A 24,044-nucleotide genomic window follows, 5' to 3' on the forward strand; every position below is an offset into this window, starting at 1 on the left:
GGAGGCTCCAAGAACAGGGGAATCCTGGGGCCACCCTGTGAGGCAGGCAGGGGCCCTGAGGGGTGGCACGCAGCCACGGGTTCCCTGAGGCAGAGGGAGGCCAGCCCTGCCGATCCCCTGCGCCTGCGCCTCCCTCAGGGCCGGGTTAAACTTTGTCTGGGATGATTGCTAAATGCTCTGCCATAAGCGGCCCCTGGTCACACTTTAATTCCAGCGTGGGTGGCTTCAGTCTCCAAGTCCCACTTTCCAAAGTCAGCTTTTTCCAGAGGCCCAGGGCAGCAGTGTCCCTGGGACACGTGGGTGGCCTCAGGGTCACAGCATGTGGCTCCAAGGCTCCGTGGGAGCCACCCCAAGAGACAGCCAGTGAGCGGATGCCAAGGAGCCCCAGGCCCAGCTCTGCAAAGCCGGTGGCCCCTGACATGCTCCCGGCTGCCCGGCTGGGGACGCTGGAGTGGTCGCTGCTGTGGGAAGCACAGGCCTGTGGCTCGTGGCCCCGGGCCCTGGACCAGCTTCTGTGAAGCGGGTGCCTCCCTGGGTCCCCAGGGCGGCGCCATGGCATTTCCGGAACTCCTAGACCAAGTAGGTGGCATGGGCAGGTTCCAGATTCTCCAGCTGATGGCCCTGGTGGTCCCCATCGTCCTGCTCACCATGCAGAACATGGCAGAGAACTTCTCGGCCGCCGTGCCCAGCCACCGCTGCTGGGTGCCCCTCCTGGACAACGCCACCAGCCAGGCCGGCGTCGCGGGGACCCTGAGTCCTGAGGCCCTCCTGGCTGTCTCCGTCCCACGGGGCCCCAACCAGCAGCCACACCAGTGTCTCCGCTTCCGCCAGCCGCAGTGGCAGCTCCTGGACCCCAACGCCACGGCCACCAACTGGAGCGAGGCCGCCACAGAGCCGTGCGTGGACGGCTGGGTCTATGACCGCAGCAGCTTCACCTCCACCACCGTGACCAAGGTAAGGGGCCACACCTGGCTCCTGGGGGTCAAAGCCACAGGTCAATAGTTGGACTCAAAACGGTCCAGTCCTAGGAAGGGCCACCTCCCCGGGCCTCCCTTGCTCTGGGGTCAGCCCTCAGCCGGGCCTCTGCCACACAGCCCTGCAGGGGACGGGGACCTCCCAATGTGTCTGCTGACACTTGGCTGTCAGTCACGGGGCGCTTAGTGACCATTTGCTGGGTTCCTTGAGGACAAAGCACACAGGGCAGGCCCAGTGCCTTCTCATAAGGGACACGAGACAAATCTGGGCCAGTGGAGAGGGACAGCTGGTCCCAGCAAGCAGGAAGGGGCGTTTCTGTGAAGAAGAGGAGGAATGTGGCCTCTGGGCAGGGCAGGGGCAATAGGGAGCCACGGAGGGCTTGGTGGGGTGGCAGTGCACTCCTCAGGAGACCAAGCCACACCTGCGGTGCCCTCGCAGAACCCGGGGCCCTGCTCCATGCCCCCAGAGGGGGCCCCCTCCGTAGGAGCCACCCACTAGCTCCTCGGCCCCGCCCTCCTGGGCTCACCCCTCCCCCGCTCTCCGCCAGTGGGACCTGGTGTGTGACTCTCAGTTTCTGAAGCCCATGTCCCAGTCCATCTACCTGGCGGGGGTGCTGGTGGGAGCTGCGGTGTGTGGCCACGTCTCGGACAGGTGAGCCCCTGGTCCTGGTGGGTCCGTTTTCCATGTCACCAGAGCAAGTCTGGTCACTCCTCAGGCCACAGGTCACTCGCCTTGCTCTGGGGCTGTAGAGTGTCATTGTGGCTTGTCACTCTGCACGGCCGCACTAGCCTTGGGTGCCTGGAGGGCCTCTGGTGACGGGCAGCCCTTTCCACTGAGAACACCTTCCGCTGACCTCCAGGGCTCCCTGTCGCCCCCGAGGTCTGACCAAGGGCAGCTTCCTCCGCTCGGTGGGCACAGGGTGGGCTCCACAGATCCAGATCCCGGTGACCCCGCCACACGCCCTGGATCCGCCACCCCCGTGTGTGTGCCGCAGGTTCGGGCGCAAGAGGGTGCTGACGTGGAACTACCTGCAGACAGCCGTGTCGGGGACGGTGGCTGCCTTCGCCCCCACCTTCCCCCTGTACTGCCTGTTCCGCTTCCTGGTGGCCTTCGCCGTGGCGGGCATCATGATGAACTCGGGCAGTCTCTGTAGGTCCCCCAACCTGGGGCCGTGCAGGGTAGGCTGTGACGGGCCTCGGGCTGACCCACGCCGTCTCCTGCAGTGATGGAGTGGACATCGGCGCGGGCCCGCCCCTTGGTGATGACCTTGAACTCCGTGGGCTTTAGCTTTGGCCAGATGCTGATGGCCGCGGTGGCCTATGGTGTGCGTGACTGGTCGCTGCTGCAGCTGGCCATCTCCGTGCCCTTCATCCTCAGCTTTGTGTACTCATGGTGGGTGCCGCACCCTCTCCCCTCCTGGAAGAGACCCTGCCTGCTCTTGAGGCCCCCAGTGTAGGAGACGCTCCGTTCCCTGGGGACAGAAGGCTGTCAGTGCTGGAGGCCAGGGTCACCTGGGCTGGAGGGAGCCTGCACACCACAAGCCTGTGACGCAAACCCACTCCAACCCGGGGTTCGCTCGCCCAGGACTCCGTCCCGAGGCCTCCAGGAGCCCCATACTCACTGTCTGTGGCCTAGGGGTTGCTACCTGGCCACCCCAATGCACGCAGTGAGTACGGCCCAGGGCCTCCCCTCGAGGGTCTCAGCCAGCATCTCCAACCCCTCCAAGTGCTGCAGACCTCACACTGTGCCCACCCCAGCTTCGGCCTCAGCTCCAGGCGCCTGTGACACCTCCCTACCAACACCTGCTCTCCCCACGTTGGGGGCAGCCCCCCCCCATGCTGGAGTCCGAAGGCCACAGCACCTCTCCCTTCCTCCCTGTGCCCAAGTCTGACAAGCCACTGGGGCTCGTCGACTGTAGTCTGTACCCCCAGGCCCCTTCTGTCCCCTGTTCTGCAAATCCCAGACAAGCTCAGGACCCTGGAGGGTGTGAGGCAGGTGGCTCCCCACAGGACAGCTCACCTGGCTAAGGGACCTGGGCCTGCAGGAGGCTCCGTAGGGAGTGGTGGGCAGGCAACACAGCGCAGGCCGGGGCAGGCGGCCGTGGGGACAGCCGGACGTGAGGGGTCCAGAGGGGATGACGTGGGCTGGCCAACGGGTGACATCACAGACCTGCTCCTGGCCCGCGCCTGGGGAGGAAGGTGAGACTTTGGCAGCAAGAAGGATGAACAGGGGGCTACGTGACACCAGGGGCGCTGGCGCGGGAGACCCACTCTGTGGACTTGCAGCCCCTGGGGCCTGGGTGCAGCCTGGCTCCTGAAGGAGGTGGGAAAGGGCTGTGAGGCAGGAGGAGGTAGGAAGGAACAAGGGTCACCCACCGGCAGCAGCTGGTCCAGGGACAGAGGGTGGGCCCCAACCCCAGCCCAGGGAGGAGGGAGGCGGAGGGTCACCTGCTGAACCCTGCTGTCCCCTGCAGCACGGACCCCACAGCTCTGAGCCTGAAGCTGTGGTGCCAGGGAGGCCCCTTCCAGCTGAGAGACAGGGGACAGTGAGGAGGGGGAGGGGCAGGCAGTGACCCCCACACACCCCTGCACTCCAGGTGGCTGCCCGAATCCGCAAGATGGCTCCTCATCACGGGCAAGCTGGACTGGGGCCTGCGGGAGCTGCAGAGGGTGGCCGCCATCAACGGCAAGAGGGCAGCAGGGGACACACTGACCATGGAGGTGAGGACCTGGCCTCAGTCCCTGTCCCTGCCCCAGCCGGGAGGCCAACCACGGGCCAGCTCCCGGTGAGGATATCCGGGAGGAAGGACTGCAAGTGTCCCAGCACTGATACCTCTGTCCCCCACCCGCCAAGGTCGTACTCTCAGCCTTGCAGGAGGAGGTGAGCAGGGGCCAGGACCCCGTCAGCCTGGGCACCCTGTTCTGCACACCCGGGCTGCGCCTCAGGACCTGGGTCTCCCTGATGATCTGGTAGGTGCCTTTGACCCCACCCCACCAGGCCGGCCTCAGCTGCTGGCTGCCAGGGGAGCCCGGAGTCAGGGCTCGAGCGGCAAGTGACCAAGGGCCCTGCGGGCTCTCCTGTCTGGCCACTGGCCTGAGAGTGCCCCCAGGAGGTGCTGCAACCGGGTCACCTGCCCCTCTATAGTCAGGCTCCCGACAGGAGGCGCCCAGCTCACCTGCCCACTGCCCCCAGGTTCGCCTTTGCCTTCACCTTCTACGGCCTGGCCCTGAACCTGCAGGCCCTGGGCAGCAACATCTTCCTGCTCCAGCTGCTCATCGGGGCCGTGGACCTCCCGGCCAAGCTGGGCACACTGCTGCTGCTGAGCCGCCTGGGCCGCCGCCCGCTGCAGGCCGGCTCCCTGGTGCTGTCGGGGCTCTGCGTCCTGGCCAACACCCTGGTGCCCCACGGTGAGCAGGCACAGCCCGGCTGACCCCCAAGGGAGGCAGGACCACGGGGCCAGAGCCAGGAACAGGGGCCCTCGGCCCCTTCCTCCGAGGGCTAGGACCAGAGCGGCAGCCCCCTGAGGAGGCTGCTGGGCAGCGAGGGCCTGGCTGGGCCAGAGCAGCGGAAGCAGCAGCGGAGTCCAGGGACGGGGATGGGACAAATGAGGACTCAGGGATGAGTTTCGCAGGAAAGAACTAGGCCTGCCGCCCATCCTGCTAACCTGTCTGTGTCCACAGAGATGGGGGCCCTGCGCTCAGCCCTGGCCGTGCTGGGGCTGGGGGCGCTAGGGGCCAGCTTCACCTGCGTGAGCATCTTCCTTAGTGAGCTCTTCCCCACCGTGCTCAGGTGAGGCCCCGCGAGGGTGCCCTAGGCTGGGAGGGAGGTGGGGTGGCCGCCACGGACCCAGATGCTCCTGCCACGCGACTCCCTTCCATGTGGTCTGGGGCTGTCCAGGCGAGTTCTGACCCAGCCTGCGTCCCTGGGCCACGTGGGGCTGGGCTGGGGCAGAAGGTCAAAGCTGCCTGCGGATATGGCGGCCGCTCACAGGAGCATCTGCACTGCAGGATGACAGCGGTGGGCCTGGGCCAGATGGCCGCCCGTGGGGGAGCCATCCTGGGACCCCTGGTCCTGCTGCTGGGCATCTACGCCCCCTCACTGCCCCTGCTGGTTCACGGGACCGTGCCATTGTTGAGTGGCCTGGCTGCACTCCTGCTGCCCGAAACCCAGAACTTGCCGCTGCCCGACACCATCCATGATATACAGAACCCGTGAGTGGCCCAGCCCTGGGACGCCCTCCCTTTCTTCTTTCTCTTCTTCCAGAGAACCCCAGAACGGGCTGGCCTGGGCACTCACCCTCCTCACTGAACAGAGAAGTAGAGACCCAGAGAGATAGAGGGTTGGCCCAGAGTCACACAGCACAGCTTTGGGAGAGAGGAGACAGCCAGGGCTGGGTCTGCCCCTGACTGTAAGGCTTTAGCCTCTGCCCTGCATTTCACCACAGGAGGTGTAAACGGCCCGACTGACCCCAGGCCACCCCAAGAGAGGCCGGGGGAAGGCGGGTGAGGCCTGGTCAGGGGGATATCAGAGGTGTGCGGAGGTCCTCACAAGTCCCGGATGGCTGCCCTCCCGCCCCCAGTGAGGTGCTCGATGACACGGCCCTCTGCCTCCTTCCCGAACAGGGCAGTTAAGAAAGCAAGACACCGCCCTCCAAGGTGTGGGGTCCTCAAGGCCACCCAGCTCTAGCTCCTGGGACGCCTGCAACGGGCCATCAGAGGAGGCTTCTCGCGTCCTCCGGAGGTGGCAGAAGAGGGCAAGGCCTCCATTTCCAGAGCGCAGAGGACGGTCTCCCTCCCTGTCAGGAGCCGCTCCCACACAGAAGGGGCAAAGGGCAGCCGGGTGGGCAGGAGGCCCTCCACCGATCCTATCACCTGGCCTCCTGCTGGCTGCACAGACGAGAGGCCAGGGCCAGCGACACCCTGTTGCTCGCTCGCCACCCCTCTTGTCCACCTGCCCCAGGGGTCAAAGGTGACCATCACCCCCCTGATTTGGGGCAAGCAATGGAGTCCGAGTTCCTCGGCTTCACCCTGATGCCCTTGGCAGCCTGGCCTGGCCCACCCAGCCCCTCCCCAGGCCTCACCACACTCCAGCCACATGCCGGGCTTTGTGCTCTGCTGCAGTCCCCTCCCCACCTTCACACCTGAAATCCTCTTGGCCTCCCAGGCCCAGGACAGGGCCCTCCTTCCGGGGGCACAGCACTAGCCAGCAGCGCTAGTGACACTCTGGCCCATGGTCACATCCACACACCCAGCTCCTCCCAGCAACCAACAGATGAGCTCAGGTGGTCAGAGGGACAGTGGCGTGAGGGATTGAATAAAGAGTGAAAAAAGGAACAAATGAACGGCTGCCCTCCTGACTCCTGTGATGAGCCCCCAGGGTCTACCTGCCTGGGGGAGGGGGCAGGAGAGGTCTGGGGGCTCCTCGCCGGTCTGCCGGGCCCAGGCACTGCCGTGTCCAGCCCTCGCCATGGGTCGTGCTGGGCCTCTCGGCTCCATCTCCTTTCATCAACTCCGTGAGGAAAAGCTGCCCCATTTTACAGATGGAATTACTGAGGCAGGTAGGAATCGGTTGCCCATGCCATACGGACAGCAGGAGGCAGAAGCAGGACTCAGCCCCGGTCTGTAGGTCTCCAAGCCCGAATGTGGCCCTAGTGACCCTGCCTCACTATCTGGGCCTGCAGAGACACTTCAGCAGCAGGGGGGCCTCATCATCCCTCCCAGGATCACCTGGATCCCACAGGGTCCTCTGGCTCCACAGGTGTGTGGCTGCAGGCAGAGGTCATACGCTGTCCAGCATGATCCCCACCAGACAGGACCCCCAGCTACACCACCAGGGGACGTGCTGAGATAGTCTCTGAGTCCACCTGTGTCTGTGTGACCAGTCCTAACATCTGTGTGCACACGCACGTACACACATACACACACACCTCTATGCACACACACATGTGCACACACAGAAAGGTCAATGGGAAAACGAAGCAGCCTCTGGCCGCCGGGAGATGGAATCCGGCCTGGCCTGGTCTTGACAGTGTGACCCCTGGGCATCTGAGGCTCATGCCCTTTGGCCATCCTCCCTTGACTACCCCACAGTGAAGATCCCCAGGGCAAAAGCGCAGAAGTAGGGGTCCCTCCACACAGCTGGCGGGCCGGCCTGGCTTCATCTTTTGTCCGCCTGCTGAGAGCCAGCGCCTTTCTTAGGCTTGCTCAGCATTCTTGGGGCCCCACGGTGCCCATAAATTTCTGGGAGGCAGAACCCAGTGAGGAGGTGGCTTCCCCTCTCCCCAGTATGTCCCTCCTGCTCACCCCTCAGGTCAGAGCTGTCCCTCCATCCATAGAGTGGCCACACTCCTGATCTTTCCAGGTGGTCACAGCTGCCAGGACCCGGGGTCCTCCCTTTACCAACTCAACAGGACTGTAGCTGGAGACCCAGGGCCCTGCCACTCTGGGGACCAGCAGCAGCACTGGCCAAGTGGGTGTCCTGCCCAGGAGGAGGCCTACACCCCTGGGGGCTGCCCACCCAATGGCAGGCCTCCACTTGGGACATACCCTCTTTTTAAAGCTCAACCTGGGGGCTCCTGACCTCCAAATCCACTAGGACACCCCACAGAGCAGGGCAAGGGAACTGAATATGGGAAAGGGGTCCCGGATCACCCCAGCGTCTCATCTCATGGCAGCAGGGGCCTCACGCAGCAGGGACTGAGGAAAGGACTGAGGACCCCCTTTATCCATTCTCCTGGCCCCAACCAGACCTGAAGCTCCTCCAGGAAGCCTCGTGGAGGGCAGGGCTGGGCATGGGCTCCATACCCACCTCCAGGAAAGGGGCTTCCTCCCAAACCACTGGCACTAGGGTCCTCCCTGGGGGCATGGGTGGCTGGGTAGGTCTTCCAGGTCAAAGGGCATCAGTCAGACTTCCCCAGGAGCCTCTTCCGCAAGCCCCTGTCCTTGGTACCCACAAGGTGGCATCTCCTGATACATCCCTGCAAGGATCCCGCCGAGGAGCCAAGCTGTGTGGCTTTTCTGCCCCCGGATGCTGTTTGGGCCTCTCCTGGGGTCCCTGCCAGGCAAGCCAGGTCCCCAGGAGCGCAGTTAAGGCTCAAGTGCCACAGTCACCATCTGATGCACAGGACAAAGACACTGAGACTTGGGTGACTGTCTTATGAGTTGAAGGTCAAATCCAATGAGTTGAATCTTTCCTCTTACAATGAAGCCCCTTAGTGACAGGAGCTCTTCAGCTTCTTACGCAGAAAGGGAAAGACAGTCCCCAGTCACATGGCAACCAGCAGGACTAGGGCCATCCTTTCCTGGACTACCCCCTACCTCATCAGGGCCATTCTAAAAATTCCTGGAATAGGAATATTCCTTCCCTTCTCATTACCAAGGAACTCTTGCCGGCCTGACTGATTTATTTTTTACTAGCGCCGACAAGGACAGCAGAACCTAAGAGAGCCTTGCCCCTGAGCAGGGCACAGCGGCACAGAGCCTCAGGGGTGAGCCGTGGCCAGCAGAGGGACAGGATGTCCTGGCAGGACTGCCCGCATCAGGGCCACCCCCAGACTCCCTGACCTCAGCATGTGACCTCAGGCTACAGGACTGTGGTGGTGGTGGGGGGGGGAATCGGGGCTGCAGGCTCACCCCAAGGCGGCTGGTTCAGGAGGGCAAGGAGAGGCCAGGCCTTGGAAATCCACACCTGGGGGTGGGCGGGGACCCCTCCCTTGATAGAACTTTGGATGAGGACTCTCAAAAGGTCTGGGGGGGCATCAAGCTGGGGAAGGTCCTAAGGCAAGCTCCCCTCCAGGATGAAGGGGGAGATGACAGTGGGCAAGCTGGGCTTCTGAAGCCAGTTGGAGCCACTTGGGCAGCATCTGCCACCCCCTCAGGGACATTCCCCTGCCCAGTGGGCTCCTGCGGGTACCCAGGTGCCCAGGCCTAAAGCTGGCCAGACTTTTGGACTGGAAATGCCTGGAGTCTGAGCTGGCCCCCAGCCAGGGCCGCCTGCTGCAGATCGACAGTGATGGACGACATAGAGCCAAGAGCCCAGGAAGCAGAGCCAGGACAGGGACAAGATCTACCACGCAGAAGGCGCAGAAGGAGCCAACTGAGGGAGGAGCCCTGAGTGGCAGAAGCATGGCTGAGTCACATCTCGTGTGTCAAGTGGTGTGACCACCGCCACCGCCGCCCCCAGGATCCAGGCCCACCCACTCTCTCCTCCTGGACGCCACACACGTGGGTCCTACGTGGAATCCGAGTCTCCTGCGTCTGTTTCTTGCCCCCGAGAGGCTTAACATAGACCCACCCCTAGCGTGGCCTTGCTTCGTGGTCTCTATGAAGGATACTCTCCCTGACTACGGGAGGCTCTGCTTCCACCTCCGGTCCAGGAGCTGACCAGTAGGCCAGGTGGACTTGGAGGCAGGAGTCCCTAGTCTCAAGGGGCCCAGGGGAAGAAGCAGAGACCACAGGAGGCAGGGCTGCAGGCCTTTAGGCTCAGTCACTGATTCACTGTGAGACCTGGGATGGGCCATGATGCTCCTATAACCCAGGAGTGGTGCACCTCCCTCCAGGGGCTGCCAAGGGCCAGGCAGGTCTGTCCCAGACCAGGTCAGGCCCCTTGTACAGCCCCAGGGGTCTTGGCAACATGATGCCTCCGGGCAGCAGGGGCTGGGAAGACGGAGAAGGCAGGTCTGGGGAACCTTGGACACAGACCAGCCATCTTCCACAAGCCCAAGGGCTGAGTCCGGCCTGCAGTCCCACCCACAGGGGCTCAGGCACCAGGACCCCAAAGTTGTGCTCAGTTCAAAAGTGCGGGTGACTTACCAGCTCTCACGTGCCCCCACCTGGGCCCCTACCCCAGCCCAAAGCCAGGCCCAGGTTCCTAACAGCACCACCAGGAACAAACGGCACAGGACTGTTGGAATTTGGAAAGTTTTTGTTTTCTTTTTCCCACACATTTCCGGGGTTGGGGTGTTTCCAAGACTCGGACACATTTGTTAACAAAGAGAAAAAAACCGGGGGAGCAGGGAGCCCGTGGGCCGAGAGGCGACCCAGCAGTCCACAGATGCCACCTCGCTCCCTCCCTTCCCTGCGCCCCGCCCAGTGGGTGCCACAGGCTGCTGCCCTTGGTATCGAGTATTTGTCTTTAATATATATCTGCTTTTGCCTTGCCCTCCCCCCGCCCGCCCCCACCCCTGCTCCTCGCAGCTTCCCCGTCAATGTCAATGCACGTTGCCCGTCGCCGGCGGCACACACCACAGGCCTGCAGCCAGGCCTCAGCCCCTCCCCTGGGCGGCCCCCGGCGGGTGCCTCTCCGGTGAGGAGAGTCGAGACACTGGGGGACCACCCCACTGCCCCGCCCCTCCGCACCCACCCGCTGGGCCGCTGGGGGGCCGCCCTCCCGCCCTTCTCCCACCGACTCTGGGAACCCAAAGGGAGGAAAGGGAGAAACCAGATACGCACACAAAAAAAAGGAGAAGTGGGAAAGGAGGGAGGGACGGAGAGACACAGCAAGCCTGGGATGGGGACGACCGGAGGGCTGGGGAAGGGGGGGAAGGCAGGAGGGACGGAGGGAGGGAGGAAAATCGAGGGAAATGAACGACGTGTAGTGGACACTTTACAAAACCCCAGCCTTCCTTCCCGCCCAACCCCACCAAAATAAAACTACCCCCCTTAAAAAAATAAATCAACCCAGGGCTGTGCGCACGTGCCCTGCCTGGCGGCGCGGAGCCGAGAGGGACAGACAGCCCCGGGGCTGACAGTGCCTGGCGCCGCGGACAGAGGAGGAAGGGGGCGAGCACGGGGTTATTCCTTTTCTTTTTTGCGTTTCCTCTTTGAGAGAGAAGCCTGAGGCAGCCGGGAGAGGGTCCCCAGGCCCCGGCGGGGAGAGGCCGCACCCTGCTCCCGGGCCTCCCGGGAGGGGCAGCTGGCAGTGGGGCGCGGTGCCGGCGCTCAGACGTAGTACTCCTTGTCTTTGTTCTTCTTGGCCTTGCTGGGCGTCTTGGGGGCGGCCGGGGCCTTCTCCTTCACCACCGCCCCGTTGCTCTGGGCCGAGTTACTGATGTAGTTCCGGCTCTGGTCCACCTGGTAGGAGCCCTCGTCGCGGTTGCGGTACTTGTACATGGCGTAGAGGAGGATGAGGATGCAGAGCGCCGCCGCCGCCACGATGCCCACCACCATGCCCGTGGTGCTGCTGGACTCCCGGATCACCTCCACCGCGCCCGGCGGGCCCCGCTCCCCAGGCCCCGTGGGGTTGGCTGTGGGCAGATGAGGGAAGCCGGGGGCTGAGGTCCCGCCGGGGCGCAGGGGCGGGGGCCTCCGCGGCTCGAAGGACGTGGGGGCCCCGGGCCCCAGGGGCGGGTTCTCCAGCAAGGGCTGCAGCGGGTCTCGGTGGTTCATTTTACCCGCCGGCAGGTTAGGGGCCGGGACGGAGGGGGCGAACAGCACCCCGGGGGCGCCCGTGGCCCCGTCTGTCCTGAGGTTGGGCCGGGGAGCGGGTTTGCGGGGTGACAGGAGGGTGGTGCGGTCCGTGACCAGGGGAAAGGTGGTGTAAAAGTCCTCGTCGTCCGTGGGCGGGAGGCTGGAGTCAAAGACCTCCCCCGAGGCGAAGCCCGAGGCCTCGATGGGCTCCTCGCAGTCGCTGTCGTCGCGCTCCGCCTGGCACGGGCCCCCGGGGGGCGGGCGGCGCGCGGCGGGCGGGGGCAGGGTGTCTTGGGTGGCGCCCACGCCCGTGAGGAAGGGGTAGAAGGTGGGGGGCGGGGGTACGAAGGGGGACCGGGTGGCCACGGGAGGGGGGTCTAAGGAGTCCTCCGTGATAATGGGCAATATTAACTCTCCTCCTAGAACAAGAGAGAGAAGAGAGAAGGCAGGGCGTCAGCGCGGGCCGGGTCGCGGGCGGCCGGCACAGAGAGAGAAACAACAGCCTCACACCCAAATCGGTTCCAATTGGCTTTGGCGGAGACTAGAGCGGGCCGGGCCCGCCCGCCAGCCGGCCGGAGCACTGCGCGTTAAGCGGGCAGCGGCTCGGATGCCCTGGGCACCCCACGCACGGGCTCTGTGACTCTCTGGGTTTTGGTATTTTGTTTGTCTTAAGAAACCAAAAGGAACAGAAAGGAAAGGAAATCGAAAAGAAACGGAAAAAAAAACAAAAATAAAAACAACTCTACTGGTTTAAGGCTTTAAAAACAGATACAACAGCAGCATTTAAACAAACCTAACGACAATATCTTTTAGGGTTTTTTTTTTCTAGATTTTTCTCTTTTTTTGCTTTTTTTTTTTTTTTTTTGCTTTTGTTTTTAAAAAAGAAGATAGCATACCACGGAATTCAGGCAACTTACATCAACAAATAGGCCGTGTGATTTTAGCATGAAGAAAAAAATTACAAACAGAGCTGTGTAAGCGGGTTCTCCCGGAAAAAAAATAAGAAAAAACAACTTTTCCGTACAACGTTTCCTGTCTACCTGCTCGGTCTCCCTCCCTCGCTCTTCTCTCCCTGGACATCTCGCTTCCTCCTCAACACTGTCTCCTCCCTCACCTGTGCCCTCTCCCCCTCGGCTAAACACGAAGCTGAACTCCGCACGGTGCGGGCTGAGCACCTGGCTGGCGGGGGAGGGTCAGTGGGAAGGGGGGCAAGACAGGCCGCGGGCGGGCGCTAGGAACTGCTGCGTGGGGGAGAGGTCCTGGGAGGGGATGGCCACGGGAAGGGGCTTGGAGGGCTGACTGTGGGTGGGCGGTGGGAAAGGAGACTTTGAAGGGCGAGGATGAGGCCCAGCGGAAGAATGGGCAAGGAGGGGTCAGAAGCAGGTCACGCTGGGAGGGGTGGGGGCAAGCCAGGAGCCAGCAGGGAGTGGGGACATGTCACATGAGTCCTGAGCTAAGCCTAACTCCCCACCTTTCTCTCTCCACCCTCCACCTCTGACCCCCACTGACTTCCCCCCTCCCTCCACCCCAGAACCCCCATGAGCCGCCAGGACCTGGCCAGGGCTTGACCGCCTCTGGCCCTCTTATTATTGTTAAAACAATAATAAAACAACGGAAAGAAGAAGAAAGCAAAAAAAGAAAAGAAAATACATACACAGCCATCTGGGAAGGGTGCACTTGCTAAAACAGGGCCCAGGGGGGAACTAGTGGGAAGGACACAGTGGGGGGCGGGGGGGGGGGAGCCTCCTTCTCTCTAGTCTCTCAACTGGAGCCCCCTGGGCAAAATCCGCAATTCCCATCAGCCCTCAAAAGTGAGAACTACAACCCCATTAGCCCTTGGAGGGGTATTCCCATCAACCCTGGGTCAACAACTACAACTCCCATCAGCCTCCTGGGCCTCCTCTCAAAGCACAGCAACCCACTGGCCTGGGTTAGGAGGGACCTAGAGCAGGGCTCTCTATCGCTGGGACGAGAGCGCTGGCATGGGGTTGTTTCGCTTGCAGGGGCCTCTCCTGGGGCTGCAGGTTCCATCTCTGGCTCTTCCTCCAGCACACTCTAAGCCCCACCCACACCTGAGCAAGAGCTCCCTGCCTCTGCACCCTCCTTGGTAAGCACGGCCTGGTCCTGCCCCACTGCAACTCCGGCTCCACCCACCCCCAGCCCTCTGGACCGCGCTGCGACTCACACACCTCTGCTTACCCCTCCCATCACCGCTCCAGCATTCACACAGCCATCTTGGTCACACAGGCCAGTCCTAGCCAAGACCTTGCCATTGACTGGAAAACTTGCTCAGCTCCCCAGGCTGCTCTTCCCACCAGGAAGACTCCAAGCTTCCCCTGATCAGGGGCTCCCCTGAACCCCAAATTTTGAAGCCCCAGGGCTCCTGGCCCTCCATGGGCTCATCCTCAAAGCAGAGCAGCATGATGGGATTGTCCAATTCCAGCTTACAATGGATGTGGATGTGGAAGCCCGGGATGTGCCCAGTCCCTTCTGTGGTTCTCAGAGGCCAGGGAAGCCCAAATCCTCATCCCCGTGCCTCCTGGAGACTGCCAGGGCTGCTCAACTCCTCCTCCTCCGGAGGCTGCACACCTGTTCTGTCACTGAATTCTCATGTGACTGGGCCAGTTTCCTATCTAACAAAGGTGGGTTTGGGGCTCCAGGTCCAGAATGAGGCCAAGGCCTGGCTCTAAGGGTCCTCCAGCCTTTAGATAAAAAAAAAAATGTGTCCTTCCATCCCCAGCTGAGCCTCACTCACCAAAGGATGGGCTAGCACCCTGGTCCCTGGTCCCCCTGGTTGCAGGAGTGCAGACAGCCCCTCATGTGGTGGCATCCTGGGCCCAAACATGCCAGACTCCCTTTCCCTGCATAGACCTTGAGCTTGTCTGGGGTCCTCCCTGCAGCTCAAGCCACCTGTCTCCCTGACCTTTGCCTTATATTCAAAGCACATTCCCCTACTGATAGCTCAGTCATCTGAGTCCAGCCCAACACCTGGTCCAGGCACACTCCAGAGGATGCTCCTGCTTCTGGTGCCGCATCCCTGCTCCATCCTGGAAGCACAAGTTTGGACTCACTGCCAGGCGAGGTCCAAAGGCCCAAGCCTCATCTATCAATCTCCCTAGCATCCAGCAGAGGGCCTGGCAGAGAGCTGGGGAAGTTATGATTTTCTAGGGAAAGAATATTCTTCAGGTATTTCCTGAGCCAGACCAGTGAAGCAGGTTGAGTAGCAGAGCTCTGCACACCCTCCTACCTCCACCATCTTGGGCAGCAGGCCCTCCTGAGAGCTCAGCCTGGCAGACCCCCCACTGCATGGGCCCAATCCCACCCTCTACCAGTCTCAACTTCAACTTTTCTTTTCATGGTGCTGGAGATTGAACCCAGGTGCTCTACCACTGAGCCACATCCCAGCCTTTTTATTTTTTACTTTAAGACAGGGTCTCACTAAGTTGCAGAATGTCTTGCTAAATTGCTGAGACCAGACTCAAACTTGTGATCCTCCTGCCTCAGCCTCCTGGAGTTGCTGGGATTACCATGCCCAACTGCCAGCCTCACCTTCTGTCTTAGATTGGGCCACCTGTTAATCCTGGGAACTCCAGGTCAAGGTTTGCCCTAAGCTGACTTATGACCTTCCATCAGTTGGCCAGAGCTAGAACCCCAGCAAAGTACCAGGTCCAAGGCATAGGAAGGCCATGCTGGTGACATGTCCCACCCTAGAGTGATAATTAGGGTACAGACTTGGACTCTCTACCAGCCTGCAACCCCCACTGAGGCGAGGGTATGTGGGAGCTTCAGGCTTTGGACCACAGACAAGTTCTGCTGGGCCTAAGCCCCCACAGCCATTTGCCCCAACTTCCAAGTGCCCCTCCCCTAGGCCAGAGTTCTCCTGGGCTTCTCAGTCCTGTTTCTGTGGTTCCAGCTACTCTAGGGTTTTCTGGACCTTCTCTGCCCAAGCTTTGGCAGCACATTTCCCAAGACATCCTGCCACCCCCATGTCCCCACAGGCCCGCGACTTTCCCTCAGTGTCCCACCCTACTCCCTCTCCAATAGGCCATGGAGAACCCTCTCTCACCCCCCGCTGGGCTCTGGGTGCTCAGCCCTCCTGGTCCTCCTGGGGTCATGCGCGGACCTACCAGGAAGGATGAGGTGAGCCCACCCTTGGTGAGGACCCCTCAGACACGCCTCACAGGGCAGAGTCCCACTGCAGCCCCTCCAGACGGACTGCCGAGGGAGGGGCATAGACTCTCAATACTTGGTGGGGTCAGCTCTGTATCAAGGGTGCGTCCTGGGAGGCCCTTTGGAGCCATCGGAGTCCACTGAGAACCCCAGGCAGCCCCCCGCCAGCCCCCAAGCTTTCGTGCAGCTGCAGCATTTGGAAACCACAGGTGCCCATTTATCCCAGATGCTGCCCACCCACTCTGCTTTTCTGCATTCTAAGAAAATAGAATTTCAGTGCATGTTAGGTCCATTTGCTAGAGAATTCCATCCTGACCCAGGGCATCACCAGCCATTCCTGAGCACTTTCCTCCCTCTGCACTCTCCTCTCTCTGGGGAAGCAGGCCCAGCAAGCTGGGCTCTATTTTTAGGGCACAGAAGTCCCCTGATTAGAAATTTACACCAAACCCCATTCCCACCGGAGCAAGATGTGCCCTCCCCAATGAGGGAGCCCAGAACTGAAGCTAAAAGTGTCCAAGACTAAACTGTCATCTGGCAAAGTGCAGCCACCAGCGCGGGTGTGGGGTGTGGGGGGGCCTGCCCAGGCCTCCCACCTACAGGGCATTTCATGTGGATTAGGGAAAAAGGCAGCCCCACTATGCGAAATCAGCCTTTCTCCTCCATGCAGACGCACCCTGCTCCAGGCCCAGGAGACGCAGCTGGGCAGCAGAGCACTGGCTAGATTCCAGTCCTTACTCACCTGTGTGCGCAGAGAACCACCCATGCCGCTGTGGACAGGGCCCTGGAGAACAGTGCTCCCCACCATGAAACGCCAGCATGGTGAAGGCAGAGGTCGGGTAGGTCTCGGAGTCAGAGAAGGGCTACATCCTGGGGGTGCACATGCCCATGAGCTCGCCCTCAGAGGCCAGAACCTCGATGGAGCAGACATCGGGTTTGTCTGAACAGACAAGTGCGCATAAGTGGGTCTTTGGCCCTGGCATGTATCTGCTGGCCTCTGAGCCTGGCTCTGGGCTCCACGTGTACATGGGAATGTGGGATTGCACCTCTCAGAGCACACATGCAACACCAAGGCTCCTCATCGAACTCATTTCCTCCTTCTCCTGAGCAGCTGGACTACGATTCCCAGTATCCCTTGCAACTAGGTGTGGCCACAGGGCTGAGTAGTGAGTCCTGCCAATAAGGGGCCCCTAGCAACCTCCCTGGGGTACCATCTTCCACACTTTATCCCCAGTGACCTTGGCAACCACATATTGAAAATGGAGGATCTACAGATGGAAGGAGGGTGGATTCCGAAAGCACCCTGGGGGCAGAGCTGCTTGCCCATCAGGAGCATCTAGGCAGGATGCACCTGAATGAGAGACTGCTCCTGAGTCACCCACTGAGATTCAGGGTTCATCTGTTACAGAAACAAATGTTCCCTTGACAAAACCTTGTGGCACTCAGGTGACAATCCAATGAAAGAGACATGAAGGTTAGAAAGATGAAGACCTATAAACACGGTGGCAAGTGTTGGGTGCAAACCACTGCTTGGGAACCATAGAGGGCAGCCACACACCTGAGGCTCTGGCCCTGAGGGACAGAGCAGGAGAAGGCTGGGGGATGGTGCCAGCACTTAACTTTCTGCTTTTAGCAACATCTTACAAAAAGGAGGCAAACTTGGGCAAGAGCTGGTGGTATGCTGGTGGGTCCTGCAATTGTCAGGAAAGCCACATCTTCTGAGCCCCAACCGCAAGAGAGAAGCCTGAAGCAGGCTGGAGGGACAACAGGCCAGTTGTGTCCCATTTGAATGAGGGACTCAGCCCTTCTCAGGGTCAGAGTTAAGGTACGGCCTCCCTCCTGCTGTTCATGCGGACCTCATGGATCTGAGATGTGCGCTGACATCCAGGCTATGTGACGAGGGGCACAGGGGCAGAGCACAGGGAAGCCTTGGCTGGAGAACTGCACCGAGGAAACCCTGGAGTGTGCTGCGACTGGCTCAGCCGTGAAATCACCCTGCGCCCCAGAGGAGTGGGCTGTGAGTGCTCTCGCGTGCCCAAGGAGGACATTTCTCCCAACACCCCCTCCTTGGAGGATGAGGGTGGGAAGGACCTCCAGGGAGGCAGAGACAGGGTCCAACAAGGAAGCCGGGCTTGCTAGAGAAGCCCCCGGTACAGCCTGCAGCCTGCCTACAGGAGGTCCTCCGTGCTCCGAGCACACGGGGCCTGTGTGAACCTGGGGCCGGTCCCCATGCTGGGAACTGGGGGCTGCTGTGTGGCCCCCAGCCTTCCCTTTCTTGAATGGGGGATGTAGTGTGGTTGTATTCTAGGTGCCTCTCGGGCAGGGCAGTGGAGGCGGTGAGGTGAATTGTCCTTCAGTTCATGGTCTCCAGGCTGCGTACAGGTATTCCCATCAGGGGAGGCAGGCCTGGCATGGAGCGGGCCGCCTTCTCCCAGACATCCTTGCTCTGAGGCAAATGCCCTCCCTGGGTGAGACTTCCGGTCGTCTCCCTTGAGGAAAGGTGGGTGTATTCTGAGATGGGATTAGAGTGAAACAGATCCTTGGTGACCCTAAAGGCCAGACTGTGGCACATAACTCACTAGCTTACCCAAATCTGTCTGTGCTTCCTCCTGGAGGCACAGCAAGACCACACTCCTAGCCTTCCTGAAAGCTAGACTGCGGTCCCGGGAGTGCACTGACAGCCAGCAGAACAAGAGCAGGAACAAGGGCAGGAGCAATGGCAGCTCTCCCAGGCCTGGCCCATGAAAACCCCCCTGCCTGACTCCACGCTGTTCCCCTTCCCCATCTCCATCCTTGCCCCGTGGAAGTGTTAAGAATGGTGCAGCCTCAAGACAGAAGAGGCCGCCCTGAACTGGGACTTGGAGAAGAGCTGCCCACCATCAGGAGCACTGTGTGTAACTTCTGTTGTAAAGAAGACATACCTTTCTGTGTGTTGAACTACAGGCGTATGCAATTAATTGTTATGGTGACTAATGTAATGTTACTTTGAGAGCCTCTGGGAATCTGATCACCTTTATGCTTCTGTGGGTTTGAGCAAATATGAGTGTGACGCTGTGGAATGAAGCCTGTGTGCCTGAGGGTCTCATTTATGTGTTCACCGGGGCGACTCCCCAGGAGGGGTGCACCTGGGGCAAGTGCATGAGGCTACTTCCATGCATCTGAGCATGCGCGGGCCTGAGCGAATCTGAGGAACCGTGTTTCTGTGCACCTGGGCTCATGTCCCTAAGCACATGTGCGTACCTGAGCCTCCACACATCTCAGCAAGTGAGTTGCCCTAATGGGTCTGAACGGCTGTGGGTGCTCACCTGATGTGTGCACACCCTAAGGATCTAAAGATGCACGAGTACCCTTCACGTGCCACTGCATGGGTACCACTGAGCACACTGTGCACCTGGCACTGTGAGTACCTGTGTGGGCCAATGCAGGCCTGAGTGTGTGTGTGTGTGGATCCTGGGACTGAGCACACACAGCCCGCCTCTGAGAACGTGCCCACATGCACCCCTTGGAACCAAATCTAGACATCAGTGCACATGTGCACCTCTGTGAGGGAATGAACACACATGTTGGTGCATGAGCATCTCTCTGCAGATATCTACGTACATCTTGGTGAGGACACATGGATACAGCTGAAGAACACACGTGCTCTGTGCTCTTAAGCATGGGTGTGCACTTCTTCATGTGTGTCCATGTTCTTCAGTGGGTACAAGCACGTGTGTACGTACCTGACCTGAACACACACACAGATCTCTGTGGTTTTGAAATGTGAGCATCTGTAAGTCTGAACACATGTGTGGAATCCTATGATCCCTGCATACATGTGAGTTACACAGACGGGTCTGTCCACCATGTGCTGTGCGAGCTGGGTAATTCTGTGAGTCCCAGGACATGGTGCAAAGCATGAGCCTCAATGGGTCTGAACACAAATGAGCACACGCTAAGATCTAAACATGTATGTGTCTCAAGTGTCTGAAACACGTGAGTGCGTCTACATCTCTGCACACGTGTGTATGATTTGGAACATTTGGCATATGCATTGATAGATGTGAGCATGGCTGGGCACGATGGCACTTGCCTGTAATCCCAGCTATGGAAGGCTGAAGCAGGAGGGTTGCAAGTTCAAGGTCAGCCTCAGCAAACTTAATGAGGCCTTGTCTCAAAATGAAAAATAAAAAGGACTGCAGATGCAGCTCATTGGTAGAACACCTGAGCTCGAACCCTGGTACCCCCTCACACACACATGCACAGAAAATAGATGTGAGAGCACATAGCTCTGAGCACTCATAAGGACCCTGGTGGGTTTAAGACATGTCAGATGTGCCAGCACCTTTGTGCTCTGTGCACATGTGTAAGTGTAAACCTCTGGGGCCAAACAGGTGAGCCCCTGGGTGGAGGTGCTCTTAATCATGGATGTGTACTTCTGCATGTGTGTCCATGTACTTCATACATGTGAGTTACACAGATGGCATTCTGACCCTGCACACCTTGGCATGTTCCACGAGGCAGTGCATGTGTGCCTGGGTTGTGTGTCTGTGGGTCTCAACAGGCGTGTGTCAGCATGTCGGGCCTGCAGCGGTGAGTGTGCACATGCTCTTTGGCTTTAAGCATGAGTATGCCTCCGTGGGTCTGAGCATGAATAGCAGGCGCTTTTCTAGCTAAAACCCTGTGTGTTCGGGGCTGGGGCTGGGGCTGGGGCTCAGTGGCACAGCCATGTGAAGCACTGGGTTTGATCCTCAGCACCACATAAAAATAAATAAACAAAATAAAGATATTGTGTCTGTAACTAAAAATGTTTTAAAAACACCTGTGTGTGGGGCTGGGATTGTGGCTCAGCGGTAGAACGCTCGCCTAGCAAGGGCAGGACCCGAGTTCGATCCTCAGCACCACATTAAAAAAATAAATAAATAAAGGCATTGTGTTGTATCCATCTACACCTAAAAAATAAATATTAAAACAAAACAAAACACCTGTGTGTGGGGGGGGAGTGGGAATGTGTAAGCGTGCTGCTGGGCCTGTTGATGTGTGTGACGTATGTGTGCATGCCTCTGGTCACATCACATGTGTGTGCACATGGATGTGTGCTTCCATGGGTATAAGCCTGTGTGTGTTCTTCCTGTAAGTTGGATTCCTACAGGGGCCAGACCTGGAATACAAGATGGGGGCCAGGCCACCTGAGACGACAGGGGTGGTGCGACACATGGCCAACTTTAGGTACATGTCCCCCAAGTACACCCTCATTCAAGATAATTCACTAAGCAGTGGAGGAGGTACGGGGCCTGGGGACTATACAGGGCCCCAAATTAGTGTAAAGGGTGGAGAGTGAGCAGACTGAGCAGCAAGCTCCCAGAGCCCGCTGTACCCAGGGATGAGGCTCTGGAAGGTGGGAGGGGGTTGGGTCCTGGACAGCCACTGTCTCCAGCCAGGCTGTCTTGACCTTCAACACTGACCTTAAAGCCAAGGGGCTTGGCCTTCTGCTCCAGAAAAGCCTCCTTCTCTGGGGCTCTGGAGAAGCTCTGGCTGAAGAGGCTGGTGGTGTGGGGGTTGGAGGGAGTCCTACACCAGCCTGAGATGGGAGACCCTGGAGTCCATCTTGGGCCCTGCCTGGCTTCCCATCAGGAGAAAGAGGACCACATTTAAGCCTTGGAGTGGCGAGTGCACTTGCACATGCCAGAGATCCCAGTCTAGGGAAGAGCCAGTGGACTTCCTCTGGGGTCTCCGCCGCACTCTGCCTCCCTCTTGGCTATTTCTAAAGCTGGATGCTGGGCTGGATCCCAGCCCCTTCTTATCCCTGGCTTCCAGCCCTCCCCCACCCACAACCTCCCCTCATACTGTGGCTCTTTTCCCAAGAGGACAACCCAGTGGTCAGTGACCTCACAGAGCCTTATCGGGGGACCACAGAGCTGCCAACTTCAACTCCTCCTCACTCCCTTGTCCTAACAGAGCCTGAAAGATCTCGGCCACCAGTGCCCACCCTGGGATTCACGCCCAGCCCCTGGCTGGAGTCTGGGCTGGAGAATAGAGCACGCCCAGAAGGTGGCCCTGGGGCGGCACAGTGTGCACTCCTCATACTTGTGGGGGGACTATCTAGCCCAAGAGGGCCTGTGCAGGGTCCAAGGGGAGCAGAGACTCCTTCTGTCACCAGGAGTTTCCATCCCAGAGTATGGGGCCAGGCAGTGTCTCACGACCCACACAGTCCCCTGTCCCCAGAGCCTCATCCCAGGCTCTCACAGTCCATTCATCACAGCCACTTACAGCAAGCCTGGGTCAGCCAATGGAGCCCCAGACAGTATCCAGAGCTTAGAGGGCCAAGCAGGACGGGGGAGTGCCGTGCGCCACACTGCCATAGGCCCAAAGCCTCCAGAACAATGGTAGGGCTGGAGCATGAATCCCTGGGCTGAGACCCTCAGGGGGACAGAAGGGTAGCCCCAGCAGAGACCTGCCACAGTGGGTGGCATCTGTTCCAGTAAGCACAGCCCTGGGCTGTGGACAGGGAGCCTTGCAGCCCCGCGGCCAGCATCTCCTCCAAGAGCCCCTGGGCCCAGGACCATGTACGTCCCTCTCAGCTCAGCCCACTACTGGGCACAGAGGGCAAACAGGGCTTCAGCTTCTGGGTCTGGGGTCCCTTGCCCTTGGTCTCTGAACCTCAGCCTCTGCCCTAAGGCTCCACACTCCATGCTTTGATCCTGTTCCCTTCTTACTCAACCCACACTCCATCCAGAGTGGCAGCCCACACTCAGCTCGAATGTCTCTTCTGGTGCTGATAGGATCCCAGGCCCCCGCCCCAGGCCAGATTCACAGAATGTGCCAGGATATGCTGCCCACCTCCTGACCACAAGCCTTCCCTGTCTCTGTGCACACATGCCCCAGCCTCCAGCCTGCTGGTACCCACAGCCCAGGGCGCCACCATTGCAAGGTAACAGAGAGAAGTCTCCAAAAAGCCAAGCAAGAGATGTGGGTGGCCCCTCCACTCCCACAGGCTCATCTGGGCTACACTAAGACCCATGCTCCCCACTAGTCACACCCAGTACTTTCTGCCTTCCCACAGCCAGCCTTGAGCATCCCTTCACCCCAGCTCCTCTCAGCCACTGCCAACCTTCTCAGATGAGCAGCCAGGCATCCACCATGCCATCTCACTCTCACCCTCAGCTGCACACAAGGCCACCTGCCCTGCAGGGCTGCTCTCTGCAGCTGCAACCTTGGCTCCAGCCAGCAGCATCAAGCTGAGGCCTGGAGGGCTCCCTGTGCCCCCACCCTCCAGAGACTTCCCTCCCAGCCTGCTCTCCTACAGCTGCTCCCCCACCAAATCTCCCCAGGGAACCCCAAGTCTGATCTAGGGAGCACCTCCCACCCAGCTTGCGGCCAGGCCTTGGCCTGGCATCCCTGGCAGTCTCCACCCTAGGCACCCTCTGGACCAGAACAACAGATATGTCCCCGAGACTGGGCATGAGGAGGATTCAAGACCCAGCAGAGGCTTCCCTCTGAATGACCAAGAGAGTGCTGGGCCTTGGGGCTGCTGGGAGTTGTATTTCTGAACCTGAGAGCTGATGGGAGTTGTAGTGTTCCCACCCCCCCCACCCCCCCACCACCCCACCCCCCGCCCCAGGACTCCTAGAGCTGCAGTTCTCATCTAAGGAAACCGCTCCCTCATTCCCCTCCAGCTCCCTTTTGCACTCAACCCCTGGACTCTACGCTAAGAGCCTCACTATCTCCAAGGGATGGGACACCAACAGGCACCTTGCCAGAGGGCATCTAAGGCACCTGGGGGCTATAAGGTGGGGGGGGGGAGTATGGAGAGAGCTAAGGCCTGCAGCAGGTCCTGGGCTGGGGTCAAGTGACAGGGACTGTCGCCCACCTCCCAGCAGCGTCGCAGGGGCCCGGGGCAGGGGAGGGGGGAAAGGCACTCACCAGTACTGGGCTCACACTCCTCCAGATCCTCATCATCACTCGGACACTCAGCCGAGGCCACCAGGAGGTCATCTGTGTTCTGTGGGGCGAGAGGAGGGGTGGGGAAGAGAGGGTCCAGGTGAGTCAGCAGACCCCACAGTCACCTCTTGAGGTGTGTGGCACCACAGGAGCTGGGCCCTGGCTAAGGCCCAGTACTTCCATCACTTACTGGTGACCTTGGCCCTGCATTTCCTCCTGTGCAAAGGGACACCAGACAGTACCAGCCCTGGAGCCCCTGCAGCTCCCAAGGATCAGACGCACATGCTGTGCTTTTTATTTCTAGGAAGCGAGGCGATACAATGCCAGATTTGGGCTATAGGATGGGCAGCAAGGGATCCAAGACACCTTGGGGTAGGGACAGGTGGGGCAGGAGGCAAGGCATAGGGGCCCTCTGGAAGCTGCATGAGCAGAGAGGGACAGGGCCTGGAGGGGTTTCCTGGCTCCAGCTTCACCCCCACCCCATCACCCCTCATCTGTCTCCCAGCCCCCTTTCCGGAGAGAACCGGGCTGCACACAATAATTAGGGCTATGGTTGCCATGACAACAGGAGTCGAC

The 24,044-nt window shown here is 60.1% G+C and overlaps 2 protein-coding genes across 2 annotated transcripts in view; one reads left to right on the plus strand and one right to left on the minus strand.

Annotated features, from left to right (window-relative positions):
- Positions 1 to 552: 552 nt before the first annotated feature.
- Slc22a12 (solute carrier family 22 member 12) lies at positions 553 to 5,441 on the plus strand. The gene is made up of 10 exons (XM_076842939.2): positions 553 to 954; positions 1,523 to 1,626; positions 1,970 to 2,124; positions 2,199 to 2,367; positions 3,572 to 3,695; positions 3,829 to 3,944; positions 4,168 to 4,382; positions 4,656 to 4,764; positions 4,983 to 5,186; positions 5,420 to 5,441. The coding sequence occupies exons 1-10, from the start codon at positions 553 to 555 to the stop codon at positions 5,439 to 5,441; spliced, it is 1,620 nt and encodes a 539-aa protein (XP_076699054.1).
- Positions 5,442 to 10,913: 5,472 nt separating this feature from the next.
- The window catches only part of Nrxn2 (neurexin 2), a 95,397-nt gene continuing 82,266 nt past the window's right edge, over positions 10,914 to 24,044 (minus strand). The window contains 2 exon segments of the mRNA XM_076844741.2: positions 10,914 to 11,800; positions 23,451 to 23,529. Coding sequence (XP_076700856.2) covers positions 10,914 to 11,800; positions 23,451 to 23,529 — 966 coding nt within the window.

The sequence above is a fragment of the Callospermophilus lateralis genome, chromosome 2 (assembly GCF_048772815.1).
Source record: "Callospermophilus lateralis isolate mCalLat2 chromosome 2, mCalLat2.hap1, whole genome shotgun sequence".
NCBI lineage: Eukaryota > Metazoa > Chordata > Mammalia > Rodentia > Sciuridae > Callospermophilus > Callospermophilus lateralis.